The sequence below is a fragment of the Orcinus orca genome, chromosome 16 (genome assembly GCF_937001465.1).
Source record: "Orcinus orca chromosome 16, mOrcOrc1.1, whole genome shotgun sequence".
Classification (NCBI taxonomy): domain Eukaryota; kingdom Metazoa; phylum Chordata; class Mammalia; order Artiodactyla; family Delphinidae; genus Orcinus; species Orcinus orca.
In genome coordinates this window covers 9,556,419-9,571,012 of record NC_064574.1, presented here as the reverse complement: position 1 = coordinate 9,571,012, position 14,594 = coordinate 9,556,419, and the positions used below count along the sequence as shown (strand labels likewise).

At 44.8% G+C, this 14,594-nt stretch overlaps 1 protein-coding gene across 3 annotated transcripts in view; it reads left to right on the top strand.

Moving 5' to 3' along the window:
• The window catches only part of TSHZ2 (teashirt zinc finger homeobox 2), a 273,003-nt gene extending 258,629 nt beyond the window's left edge, over positions 1-14,374 (top strand). For all 3 annotated transcript variants that reach the window (XM_012537818.3, XM_049700012.1, XM_049700013.1), the window contains exon 2: positions 9,450-14,374. In XM_012537818.3, coding sequence (XP_012393272.2) covers positions 9,450-12,514 — 3,065 coding nt within the window. In that variant the 3' untranslated portion in view covers positions 12,515-14,374. The remainder of the gene's footprint in view (positions 1-9,449) is intronic.
• The last annotated feature ends 220 nt before the right edge of the window (positions 14,375-14,594 follow it).

The following is a 14,594-nucleotide window of genomic DNA, read 5'->3' as shown; positions in this document are numbered from 1 at the left end:
GAAGTGGTCATTAGCCATTATCTGCATGAAATATTTCAGAGAAAGAAGCAGCATTTGCCAAAAAAAAGAAACGATGTTTGACTTCAAGCCAGGCAAGAGGGAAACAAGATCACCTTCTAGCTCTGTGGGATGGCTGTGCTAATGATGTTATTTCAAGTAAAATGGGAATATACGTCTGAAAAAATACAGATGGTGCATCGGCTTCATATACTTTCTGAAGGTCGTTCTAGACAATGATCCACTGTCCCTTTTCTTGGCAAAAAACCCCCACAAAAACCCTCGAAACTTTATAGTCTTAGAAAGAACTATAGGCGTGTGGGTGTGTTTATATAGCCCTATGTGGGGGAAAATGTACAGAAAATCAGTATGTACATTTTGCTGAAAATAGTTGCTACCACTTGAAAAGTCAAAGCCTAGAACTCTTATTTTGATAGGAAAGTCTCAGTTCTATTGTGTAGTTTCTTTGTCCCTGTTTCATTTCACTTTTCTTTATCCCCTGCTCCTGACTTATGCTCTCTCGGTGTGAGGATGATATAAGGATAGTGATTTCTAAACTGGAACTACAAGAAATCTTATGAAGTGGCCCCCTTCTCACCCTTCTCCATGAATATTTTCTCACTCTGCTTTTTAAAATTGTCACCAGGATATTTCCCAATAATAACACATGCCAGACTGAAATTCTAGGTAGTTGAATATAAAGCATTTTTTCTAGGAGACCTTCTGCTTTGACCATTAGTCATCTCTCTCATTGCAAAGCCAAGGCCTCCAACAAAGGCCTGTTTTCTGGAATCGTGAGTTGTTTTATTTCTTGAAGATTGCAGACATTATCATTATGGGTAATAACCTAATAACTTGCCATTTGATGTTTGCACATCACTTCTACGGAAATTCCCAGCACACATACCACTGGCTCCTTGTATGAATGATTTAATATTAAGCAACAAACCCCACATTGGATAAAGCTCTCTCCTTATGCATGACACTTACAAATCTGGTTCATATCTAATGCAAATATCATCAAAAGCGGTTGGCTTGGAACAGGATTTAGGGATGACAAAGAAGGCCAAAGCCACCTGATTTCAGCCGTCTGCGGGTTCAGATTGGCGGTCAGGATGTGCAGTGGTTATAAAGAGCCTACAACAGGACTGAGAGTCAGGAGGTAGTCCTACAGCCTCGTTGTGTTACGTACTTCATCACATTTGATATTCCTAACTATCCTATGAAGGAAATACTATTAGTGCTCTTATTTTATGGATAAGAAAACTGAGCCTCTGAAAGTTTCAGCAACTTTCCTGCGATCACATTTAAACAGAAACTGGCAGATGGGAACTGAGGCCTGCCTGATCCCATGGCCAGTGGGCCATCCTATCTCTTCAGTTAACTGATCAGTCGTTGACTCAGTGACTTTTATGTTTCTCTTGCTCGGCGTTTCCCAGTCTAGCTGGAAGCAATTATCTAAGCCACAGGTATTTCATCCTTTGCTGCCTGGAGAGGAGCGGGGCTGGAACTCTCGAAGTCGTGTTCTCTTCCCAAAGCTGGTACCCACATACACGTAGGAACATAGGCAGAGAGGAGCAGCTTACCAAATCTCTTGCTCCTAATTAAGAGTGTCGCCATTTACAGCAGGGCCTCTCAAACTTTCTTGAGCCTATGAATCCCCCCGGGGATCTTGTTAAATGATTCCTATTCGATAGGCCTTGGATGGAGCTGAGAGTCTGCATTTCTAACAAGTTCCCAAGTGCTCTTGCCGCTGATCCAGGGACCATCCTTCGAGGAGCAAGGGTTTATGATACACTTTCTCTTCCATTTCCTCCTTTGTCCTAACGGAATCCTGTGAGGTAGGTAGGCTTACGATGGTCACTCCTATCTGGGATTGACAGATGGGAATCAAGGTCAAAGAGATGGTATGAGAAAGCAACAGGAGAGCATGCCAGATCTTCAAACTCTGCCTCCGCTGATTCCTTTGGTGTAGAGCTTGCAAATGGATGGATCCCAGACATATTTGGTTTCTTCTACATGGTTTGTCCAAACAAAGCTTCTGGCAACCCTAGACCCCGTGATTGTTCCTTGAGTAGCAGCTGTACTCTTTCAACGTGGCGTGGACTTTCCAGCTCTCCGCAGCTCCTCTGTGTCTCTCCAGGTGGATGCCAGCACTACTTAGGAACTCAGGATTGTTTTCTTTCCATCTGTCCTACTTTGCCATTTAAGTTACCTGCATTCCTCCAGTAATGCATGACCTTATCATGACCTTTTCCTCTCTAATTCCAGTGTCCAACTTCTCTCTGTAACTCAGGTCTCTACTCTCCTGGGCCTTTGGGGAGCCACTGTGATGGAACTCCCAGGGAAACTCTGCTAAAGTATGTGGCATGTGATCGCTGCAGAATAAATATTTCTTGATTAAATGAATAAACAGATGAACTGCGAAAGGATGACCCAGTATCCACTTTCCCTGATTTAAACTAACTTAGTCCTTTTTTGCTGATGACCAAGTTGTGGAGAGAGTCACAGAGCGTGGTTAGGAAACAGCTTTACAGTCCAAAGAGCTGTGAGGATAGCCCAAGAAAGTGTCTACAACAAGAATATATTACGTAAACGGACTTTTTTTTTTCACGCAGACCTCACCCAATATGTATCCATCGTACATATAAAAAATTCCAATTTACTGAACGTCTGCAGGAAATAATAAAAGGGATGTTGTTTTGATGACCTTCAGAAAGCTTTCCATCCATCTCTACAGAGCACTTCTGGGCCCAGGAGAAGCCTCGTGTCATTAAACCACTCCATCTTCAACATTCCTTTAAACAAAGAATTCTATGTGTTTGGTTCTGACATTCAGATAGAGGAAGGAACCAGCCCTTCTCTCTTGAGCTGCGTGTACAAGTCACGCTTATGTTAGTGAGTTTTATGTGGTGTGGCAGGAATAAAAATCTATATGAAAATTGAATTGAAAATGTCTCTTTTTAGAAATGTGCCTGAGCTTAGATTTCTCCAGACGGCAGGGAGGCTGAGCCTTGGCTAATGGTACCTGGATTCTCTGTAAAGTCAGGTCTGTGCTCAGGAGGGGAGCCGGGGATCCCACAGCCCCGTAGCCTACCACCTCCTGGAACACAGAGCAGACAGAGCCCCTCAACACAGCCCTGCGAGGGGCCCTTGCTCTGGACCCAGTCACCACTGAAAGGTAGCTCAGCCTCCTTGAACAAGAAATTCTCTATCTCTTTCCTCAGCCTGCCAACCAGAGTGCCAATTAGTGCCAATAATAATATACATATTAACAGATTTCTAGACCACAGTCACCAAAACACTAGAGACTCATGACAGGAAGACCTTCTTCCGTGTCATCATTTACCGTACCTACTGGGTACACGGTGAGAAATTCTTGCGATCCCCTCATTTACATCTGCCCTGCACACTGTGGAATCTTCATGTGATTTTAAACTGTCATTTAGTGGGGTAGATGGGCAAAAACGATCCTGTCACCACCGGATATGTTTTTAAATGAGGTCTTGATTGAATTCTGGTTTCATTTTTAAAAATCAACCTTCTTGAGTTTTATATTCTTCTCGGGTTATGACTCTTCCACCTCTGCTGCCACTTTAAAAACTGTCAGTGCTTTTACTGTAAACACTCTATTGTGGATTTTCAAGGCAACTACAAACATGGATGCTTGGCAAAAATCTGATATTTACATCATGCCACCCATGAGTTATTTTGCACAATTTCATTTAAGCCATTCTGACCACAGGTTTTTGGAACAATTGAGGTGGTAATTCTTTTAATTGTTTCCTTTTTCTTTGAACCTTTGATGTAAGAGGAAATTTCTAAAGTTTCAGGATTTGTTTCAGCATTTACCCATATAATGACAGGGTAAAAAGTTTGCAGCATATATAGTATATTTTTCTAATGACATCTCTCCTTTTTAAAATCAAGCATTTGGGATAAGACCACCCTAATATTAATATTTGTGTAATATACATCATGGAACAGCTAATGAGCGTTATCCGTGACAAAATTCATCCACACTCGCAAAGTAGCGTGAATCTTTTTTGAATCAAAATCTGCTCACATTGAGCATATTTCCTGATGCTTTGCAGTTTTTGGTTTTTTTTTAAATTTATTTTATTTATTTATTTTTGTCTGTGTTGGGTCTTCGTTGCTGCGCGCAGGCTTTCTCTAGTTGCGGCGAGCGGGGGCTACTCTTTGTTGCGGTGCGTGGGCCTCTCATTGCAGTGGCTTCTCTCATTGTGGAGCACGGGCTCTAGGCACGTGGGCTTCAGTAGTTGTGGCACACGGGCTCAGTAGTTGTGGCTCACGGGCTCTAGAGCACAGGCTCAGTAGTTGTGGCACACGAGCTTAGTTGCTCCGCGGCATGTGGGATCTTCCCGGACCAGGGATCGAACCCGTGTCCCCTGCATTGGCAGGCGGATTCTCAACCACTTGCGCCACCGGGGAAGCCCTCTGATGCTTTGCAGTTTTGATGCTTGTTTGCAGCCTTCATACTTAAAAAGTTTAAATCCGCAGCTCAGGGATTTCTGGCAACAAGAATGTTGGTGGCTGAGTTGCTCTGAAAAGATGATCTGTGGGGTTGTTCTGTTTTTATCATTGAGGAAAGTTGATCAGGATGGTTGTAATTCACATCTGATCTAGATCAGGGTTGGGGTGGGGAGATATACCCATCACAGGTGCCGACTGCACTGTTGCAACTGGACTAATCCCCTTTCGTTGTATGATCTACTTGTCCACTCACTCAGATAACTTGTGGACCTCTTTCTGTGCCGGGATGCTCTCTGAGTGCTGGGAGAAGCGAGGTCTCTGGCTTCAAGGGGACAGACATTTTACCTTTACATTTAGTGGGAGGACACAATCAATCAATAAACACACAAGATGATTTCAGAGTATGGTCAGTGCCATAGTGCTTTCAGTAAGTAGGTTGATGTGATCTAGAGTTACACAGAGAAGGGACAACTGGGCAGGAAGGGGCCATTTGAGCTGAATTCTAAAGCATGAAAAGGAACCAACTTCCAAAGAGGAAGAGCCTTCCAAGCAGAGAAATCTGCAATTGCAAAGAACCACCGTCAAGGAAAGGATCGGCAGATGCAAGAAGGAACCAGTAGGTTGTTGTACCATGGGTGTGGAGGGCAAGGCGAGAGTACTGGGCGATAAAGCAAAAAGGCAAAAGTCAAATCCTGCCAGCTCTTATAGACCAGGCGAAGGGTTTGAATTTTATTATAATATATTTCTATTTGTGCAGCAGAAAGACACTGCAGGAGTTAAAACAGTGAGTCGCCAACTAACATCTTTAATAAAGAATATTCTAGCAGTTAGTTCTCTGGAAAACAGACTAGAGGAAGTGGAAGCAGGAAGCCCATTTAGTCACATGAGTGAACAGCAATGGCGACACAGAGCAGTGGCTGTGGAGTAGAAGAGAGATGGTCTCTTGACCGTAGAACTTTTAGACATGGAACTGAGTTTGCCCATGAATTACCTGTCCTGGGAGTGAAGAAGCTTCATGTGGCCACAGTCAGGTGGTGGTAAGGGATGAAATTAGACATTTAGGTTGGACAGGGAGATGTTTGCCACCATGAAGTTTGATCTTAAACCCAAAGTCAACAAGGAGGTTCTGCAGAGGACACTCCTTTCTCCTTGTGCCTCAGTGCAATTGTGATCATTTTCTTTTGCTAGATAAGTATTCATAGGAATAAGCTTGCCACTCATCCACTTTACCAAGATTTACACATGATGCAATCTTATTGAACAAATCATCAATAGAGAGAGACACAGATACTCATTATACACACAGATCACCCATATTCTGGCTGTCTTCCCTCTCTCTCCCCTCAGCCGCTGGTGGCAAACAAAACCACTTAAGTGAACAGTTTTAAATGTATAATATGAAAATGTGCTTTTTAAAACTCCTTGGAACCTCCAGCCATTGTTAAAATACGCTCACTCTGATGTACGCTTTGGCATTTTTTTTACGAGGCTTTTCAATGCGTTACTTTACCGGGTGCATGAGATTTAGTCTGTTCTGCAGAAGAAAACAGACACAAAGGGTCTCTCAGCGCGAGTTACTCTTCTGTAAAGGTTATAGTAAACATGTCAATGCCTAATTAAGCAGAAAATTTTATCTGTATTGTGGGGGAGGCATTTGCTGTCTTCGACTTTTCTTCTGGGGAATGCATTTAGAAGGACAAAGTAGATTGTGAAGTTGAGCTGGTCCGGAAAGCTCAGCTTCTAAATGTCAGCATTAAAAAAGACACTTCTTTTCTCCTTGTGTGAAAATGACTATATTGGCTGGGCAGATTGTCTGTGGGGGGGGTGTGTGCGTGCGCCTGCGTATGCAAGCATGCATGTATGTTTCATCGACACACATGCAACGAACGTAACGTGCATTATTTCCCAACTGCCTACTAAGTATCAGGCCCTGTGCTAGGCACTGAAAATAGTGAGATGAATAAAACCTGGCAACATGTTAACCAACCGTGATGAGCATAAGCCTTCTCTTTCCCCCCTAGATTTCTTCACCCGCTTTGTGTGTAGGTGTATGTGTTCTTCGTTTCAGTGATCATATCACCCATAGGTGCGGTGACTGTATAGCTTAGCCTGGAACAGTCCTGGCTAATAGGTACCATCCCAGTGTATGAGTAAGAAAGCCCTTTTAATTCTCAAAAGTAACCCTGTTTCTAATTGGTAACATTTGCCTGATTCTTTGGAGTATTTTGCTTGGCTCTGTACCAAGTCATTTATTAATTTTGTTAATAGACCTTTTCCTTCATCTTAATGGTATGACTATTTCTACAAACATACAAACTAGTCCAGGAAAAAGAAAACACGATGAGGATGGGGCCGGGGGTGGAGTGTGATCTAATTCAGTTATTCTAAGCTAGGGTTTTCTTGCAAGTAGTGACCACTGATTAACGACTGTTTGCCTAGATTGAGAAGCTTCTTTTTCTTCAAATCAATTTATGGAACTAGAGACCAGCAACCCCAGTTTAATGAAAAATCCACTTGTCAACCTGCTAGGAAAGCAAAAACACAACACCAATAACAACAACAACAAAATGGAACACGACCGCAAAACCACTGGCGAGGCTGAGTTTTTACATTTCATTTTGTTTTACTCTATCGTGCCCTTAAAAGTGTGGGCTCTCGTCCCCAGTATTCCTACAGTTCTCCCCTCCGAGGTGGTTATATATTTGGTGACATTTCAAAGAAACCCCATGGCTTGACCTTTAACCTTTGGGTCTCTGCAAAGTTTTCTTATTTATTAGATTGGTACTAAAAAGAGAGTGGAACCTAGTGGTTAAGACCATGGATTCTCTCATCACACAGGCTGGGTTCAGGCATGACCCTGCAATGCTAACTCTGTGGCCTTGGGGAAAATTTCTCAAACTCAGAGCCTCAGTTTCTGCATCTGTGAAATGAAAATAATAATAGTTTCTACTTCGTGTGGATATTAGATAAAATGAAAGACTGTATTTATAATAGTTAGCACAGGTCCTAGGAGATAATAATAAATATTCTTCATCTTCAGTGTGGTATATATACATATATGTGCAGATATACATATATATATATATATATATATACACACACATACATATATAATGGAATAGTACTCAGCCACAAAAAAAGTATGAAATATTGCCGTTTGCAGCAACATGGATGGACCGAGAGATTATCATACTAAGTGAAGTAAATCAAACAGAGAAAGACAAATATTATAGGGTCTCATTTATATGTAGAATCTAAAAAGCAATACAAATGAACTTATTTACAAAACAGAAACAGACTCACAGACATAGAAAACAAATTTATGGTTACCAAAGAAGAGGCAGGGGAGGGATAAATTAGGGGTATGGGATTAACAGATACACACTACTGTACATAAAATAGGTAACCAACAAGGATTTACTGTATAGCACAGGGAACTATATTCAATATCTTATAATAGCCTATAATGGAGAAGAATCTGAAAAGACGTATATATAAATATGTGTATAACTGAATCACTTTGCTGTACACCAGAAACTAACACATTATTGTAAATCAGCTACAGTTCAAGTTTTAAAAAACCCTAATTTTGGAAAATAAATAAGTAAATAAAAATCTGAAAAAGAAATATTCTTCCTTTTCAGTCTTTGGAGCCCTTGGAGTTCCTGACTGCAGGTGACTTACTCCTAATAATCCCCCTTCTCTCCTCTCTGCCTGCCTCTCAGGAGAGACCACCAATGCTTGAGCACCCCTTTTTTCAAGTATTATACCTGGTGAATGGAAGTAACAGCATTGTCCTAGGGTTTCTCCCAAGTACCCACCTGCACTGAGAGGGGAGATAGGACCTCATAAGGAAAATACCGCATTGAGATCATGCAGCCCTTACACATCTAAGACTGAATCTCCCTTGCTTTGGTACGTCTTTGGCTGCATTTTATCCACGTGGCTCTGAAAAGGCCAGGTGAAGAAAATGAGCACATGAGCGTAAATAGTCACATTCCTCATCTCCATTGATGGGTATTTGCCCCTTAATTCCCTTTGCACCCGCTCTCTCATGCCTTCATTTTCCCTATGCAATTACTGGTCCTAAGTCCTTTCAGAGAAGGGAAAGCATGCATCCCCAATAGCATTTTGCATCTACAAATCAAATGTATAATTGGCATCTCATGACGGGTACCCACAAATCAGTGCATTTGACATTACAGGCACAAGATCGAGAGGGCATTTTCAGCCTTGTCTGAAAAGGTCTTCATAAACCTGTTTGAGAATAATAGGATAGTTCCCAAGTCTCCCATTCTAACACCATTTGCTATTATTTTAAAATCATTATATTTGCTGAGCTTACATAATTTTTCAGCTATCAATGGAAGATTTTATTTGATACTCCATAATCTGTCTTCCTGCTGTGCGACTCTCTACAAATAAAAATGTTATAACAAAAAGGACCCTCGCTATCAAAAATGTAATGGCTATGCATCCAAATTACTTCTGAGCACTCAAAAATGAGTGTATGCCAGCAGGGCCAAGTGTCTTGGTAAACCTTACCATGAGGATGCCAAGGGTCAAGTCTTAGTTTTCTTATGAGCCAACGTCCTTCTTGTAGAGCTATGTCTGTAATAGGATCTGAATTTCAGTCCAGCTTTCCTGAGAGTCATACACGTGAATTTAGTGACTGTCCCATTATAGGAGTATTAGAGTGATATTCCTTAAACAGGAAAATTATTAACTTGGAATTCTAGGCACTTATAAAGAATTATGACTCCTGCCCATTTTTTTAAAAAGGCATTAGATGGCACAAAAGACATCACTTGGCTTTTTCCTGTATCCGTTGCTTGCAGTTCATAAAAGTGTCGATTACATTGTTAGTTCCATATGGGAAGCACTTTGTCCAAGTGGGGAAATTGGGATGGGATATGTCACCTGCTACTGTTATCTCATCTCTTCTTGTTCTCTTGCAGGCTACGCCCAGGAAGAACAGCTGAAGGAAGAGGAGGAAATAAAAGAGGAGGAGGAAGAAGAAGACAGTGGTTCGGTAGCTCAACTTCAGGGCAGCAATGACCCAGGGACAGATGAGGAGCTAGAAACGGGCCCCGAGCAGAAAGGCTGCTTCAGCTACCAGAACTCGCCAGGAAGTCACCTGTCCAATCAGGACGCCGAGAATGAGTCCTTGCTGAGTGATGCCAGTGATCAGGTGTCAGACATCAAGAGTGTGTGCGGCCGAGATGCCTTGGACAAGAAAGCAAGCGTGCACCCCAAGCTTCCAAACGAAGCCCACAGTTGCATGGATAAAATGACCGCCGTCTATGCCAACATCTTGTCTGATTCCTACTGGTCGGGCCTGGGTCTTGGCTTCAAACTGTCCAACAGCGAGAGACGGAATTGTGACCCCCGAAATGGCAGCAACAAGACTGATTTCGATTGGCACCAAGACGCTCTGTCCAAAAGCCTACAGCAGAACTTGCCTTCCAGATCCGTGTCGAAGCCCAGCCTGTTCAGCTCGGTCCAGCTGTACCGGCAGAGCAGTAAGATGTGCGGGACCGTTTTCACCGGGGCCAGCAGGTTCCGGTGCCGGCAGTGCAGTGCCGCCTATGACACCCTGGTCGAGTTGACCGTGCACATGAACGAAACGGGCCACTATCAAGATGACAACCGCAGAAAGGACAAGCTCAGACCCACGAGCTATTCAAAGCCCCGGAAAAGGGCTTTCCAGGATATGGACAAGGAGGACGCTCAGAAGGTCCTGAAATGTATGTTTTGTGGCGACTCCTTCGATTCCCTCCAAGATTTGAGCGTCCACATGATCAAAACAAAACATTACCAAAAAGTGCCTTTGAAGGAACCAGTACCAACCATTTCATCGAAAATGGTCACTCCGGCGAAGAAACGCATCTTTGACATCAATCGGCCGTGCTCCCCCGATTCGACCACAGGCTCGTTTGCAGATTCGTTTCCTTCTCAGAAGAACGCCAACTTACAGCTGTCCTCCAACAATCGCTACGGCTACCAAAATGGTGCCAGCTACACCTGGCAGTTCGAGGCCTGCAAGTCGCAGATCTTGAAGTGCATGGAGTGTGGGAGCTCCCACGACACTTTGCAGCAGCTCACCACCCACATGATGGTCACCGGTCACTTTCTCAAGGTCACCAGCTCTGCCTCCAAGAAAGGGAAGCAGCTGGTGCTAGACCCACTCGCCGTCGAGAAGATGCAGTCCTTGTCAGATGCCCCGAACAGTGATTCTCTGGCTCCCAAGCCATCGAGTAACTCAGCTTCCGACTGCACGGCTTCTACAACTGAGTTAAAGAGAGAGAGTAAAAAAGACAAACCAGAGCAGATCAACAAGGATGAGAAAGTCGTGAAAAGTGAGGACTGTAAGGACCCTCTGCAGAAGCCTTTAGACCCGACGATAAAATACCAGTATCTAAGGGAGGAAGATCTGGAAGACGGCTCAAAGGGTGGAGGCGACATTTTGAAGTCACTGGAAAATACTGTTACCACCGCCATCAACAAAGCCCAAAATGGGGCTCCCAGCTGGAGCGCGTACCCCAGCATCCACGCCGCCTACCAGCTGTCAGAGGGCGCCAAGCCTTCCTTGCCGATGGGCTCCCAGGTCCTGCAGATTCGACCCAACCTCAGCCACAAGTTAAGGCCGATCGCACCCAAGTGGAAAGTAATGCCGCTGGTTTCTGTGCCCACGAGCCTGACCCCATACACGCAAGTTAAGAAGGAACCCGATGACAAAGAGGAAGTGGTGAAGGAGTGTGGGAAAGAGAGTCCCCAGGAAGAGGCGTCCCCTTTCAGCCACAGTGAGGGGGATTCTTTCTCCAAATGCGAACCCCCTTCAGAATCCAAAAAGGCTGAGCCTTGTCCCCTGAAGGAGGAGGACAAGCGGATGAAAGAAGGTGGTGAGAAAGAGAAAGCCCAGTCCCTGGAGCCAGCATCTTCTCCCAGCAGCGGCTGTGCCCTCGCCAGCCACGCTTCGGCCCTGCCATGCATCAACCCGCTCAGTGCCCTGCAGTCCGTCCTGAACAACCACCTGGGCAAAGCTACGGAACCCTTGCGCTCTCCCTCCTGCTCCAGCCCGAGCTCAAGCACAATGTCGATGTTTCATAAGTCGAATCTCAGTGTCATGGACAAGCCGGTTTTGAGTCCTGTCTCCACCAGGCCGGCCAGCGTGTCCAGACGCTACCTGTTTGAGAGCAACGATCAGCCCATCGACCTGACCAAGTCCAAAAGCAAGAAGGCTGAGTCCTCGCAAGCACAGTCCTGTACGTCCCCGCCCCAGAAGCACGCTCTGTCTGATATCGCAGACATGGTCAAAGTCCTCCCCAAAGCCACCACCCCAAAGCCTGCTGCTTCCTCCAGGGTCCCTCCCGTGAAGCTGGAGATGGACGTCAGGCGCTTTGAGGACGTGTCCAGTGAAGTCTCAACCTTGCATAAAAGAAAAGGCCGGCAGTCCAACTGGAACCCTCAGCATCTTCTGATCCTGCAGGCTCAGTTTGCCTCCAGCCTCTTCCAGACCTCGGAGGGCAAATACCTGCTGTCCGATCTGGGCCCACAAGAGCGAATGCAGATCTCGAAGTTCACGGGGCTCTCCATGACCACCATCAGCCACTGGCTCGCCAACGTCAAGTACCAGCTTAGGAAAACGGGCGGGACCAAATTTCTGAAAAACATGGACAAAGGACAGCCTATCTTTTATTGCAGCGACTGTGTCTCCCAGTTCCGAACCCCTTCTACCTACATCAGTCACTTAGAATCTCACCTAGGTTTCCAAATGAAGGACATGACCCGCGTGGCCGTGGAACAGCAAAGCAAAGTGGAGCGAGAGATCTCCCGGGTACCGTCGGCTCAGAGGTCACCGGAAACCATAGCTGGCGAAGAGGACACAGACTCTAAGTTCAAGTGTAAGTTGTGCTGTCGGACATTTGTGAGCAAACACGCAGTAAAACTCCACCTAAGCAAAACGCACAGCAAGTCACCCGAACACCATTCACAGTTTGTAACAGACGTGGATGAAGAATAGCTCTGCAGGTATGGGTTTGCTCCCACGTGGTTGTGACAGTCACTTCGTGAGGAGCTTCTAGAAGGGAGATGGGTCTATTTAGAGGCAGCTGACATCTCCCTATACCAAGAGCACAGTAGCCTGCTGGAATAGCGTGAATTTTTGTGGAAGACTAGAACATGATAATTAAGCCCTAGCCATTCTCTCAATTTCTCCAGTTCAGCGTTGGGAAATAGAATAAAATGGGTTCAGAGAGATGGAGCTCACAGGTATACTGCTTCTTGATACCCAAGGCCCCTCTTAGTTACCCAAGGCCCAACTTTCAAAGTCCGGCCAAGGCTACACCTCATTTTAATTGATAAGTACTGACTTTTCTTACTGTCCCATTTCACCACCTCACCTTCCAAGAGTAACGCGAATGACTTGCAAGGTGATGAAAATTCTTTTTAAAAAGTGAGCGAGCGAATAAAGATTGTAGGGTTCCTGGGGGCAGCCACTATACAGAGATTTCTTAATCAGCTCATGAATAGTCTAAAGCTGGCTTTATTATTCTTACTAGTAATTAATGCTTTGGGCAGCTTACCTGCAGCATCTGCTACCTTCCACCCCCTCCCCTTTATTTCCTGTCCATTACGTCTCCTGTGAAAGGGCATATGCCCTGTAGTTGGATGGTAGGAAAATACTCTTCTCTGCAGAACACTGAGATGAAAAGAGAGGAAGCTTATTTTGCTCCCTCGTCTTTTGGTTGTCCTGAAGATAAAGCTAATATCAGAGTCCACCTTTAGCAAAGGTAGATGCAATGCATGGCTTTGAGATTTTATTTTATATAAAGAAGCAAAGGACGTTCTGCACACTCATTGCCAATGCACATGGGGTCCCACAGCTTGAGATAATTGGCATCATGTATCATCAAAGTTCCATGCCTGGCAGAGTCACCAGTGCCCAGACTACCTATGTCACCTTCAGGGAAGAGGGCAGACGCCAAGGTCAAGTACCTTGGCAGACTAGTCCCACCAGCCATTTTCAAACGTTGAGCATAAGCAAGGCTGAACTTCCTTTCACCGCCCTTTATGTATTTTCTCTACCTTCTTTTCTCTCCCCTCCAGCATGATACCCCCCACGTGCTAGGGACCATCAAATGTTCAGGTTGGGGTGTTAGGCCACACCCCATAATGGGACCCAACCTGACATAAGCCTTTGGCACTTACCAGCCCAGTTTATGTCATGCTAGGTTATAGATTAGCTCTTTCGGTTAAGATACGAGATACGAACAGCTCATACTAGCATACACTTGACCCTTAGACAACTTGGGGGTTAGGGGTGCCAACCCTCTGCGCAGTGGGAAATCCGCGTGTAACTTACAGTCGGCCCTCCCTACGGTGTAGCCTGCCTATCCCTGCTTCCTCTGTAGCCGAGGTTCCACACACACAGATTCAACCAACCCTGGGCTGTGTAGTATTTACGCTTGAAAAAAATCCATGTATAAGTGGACTCAGGCAGCTCAAACCCATGTTGTTCAAGGGTCAACTGTATAAGCCCTCACCACCTCCTCCTGTCAGAGCACTTGTTAAATGGGAGACTTTCGGATCAAGCCACCGAGCGGTGGGCACCAGCGGGGTTCCAGGTGGGGACGGCTCTGTATATGGTGCGGCTTGGGCTCACTTCACATCACATAGGGAGGGTCACTGAATGCAAGGCTGGTCAGAATGAAATGAAGGGTTAAACACTGGGGCTGTTGCCTCAGTGAGAAGATCTAAGAGCTTCTGACAAAGGGGGAACCCATCCTATCGCTCTAACGGCTAATGGCTCTCTGGGCCCAAATGAAGACTTTTGTTTTGTTTGCATGTTTTTATCATGATAATTAAAGTGTATTTACTGGCAGATTCCTCTCTTGCTTTCCCAGCATGATTTGTTCAGCTCATACTGTTGAAAGAAAAGCTGAAATGCATCTATCGGATCTAAATGTGAGCTTGGGTCTCCGTGACACCTATTTATGTGCTATATAACATTTTAAATTTTATGTAACTTACTATCGTGCTTTTCTGGTCCTTCAAAAAAGAAAAGAGTAGATGGATAGACACAGAACACACAGAGATAAATG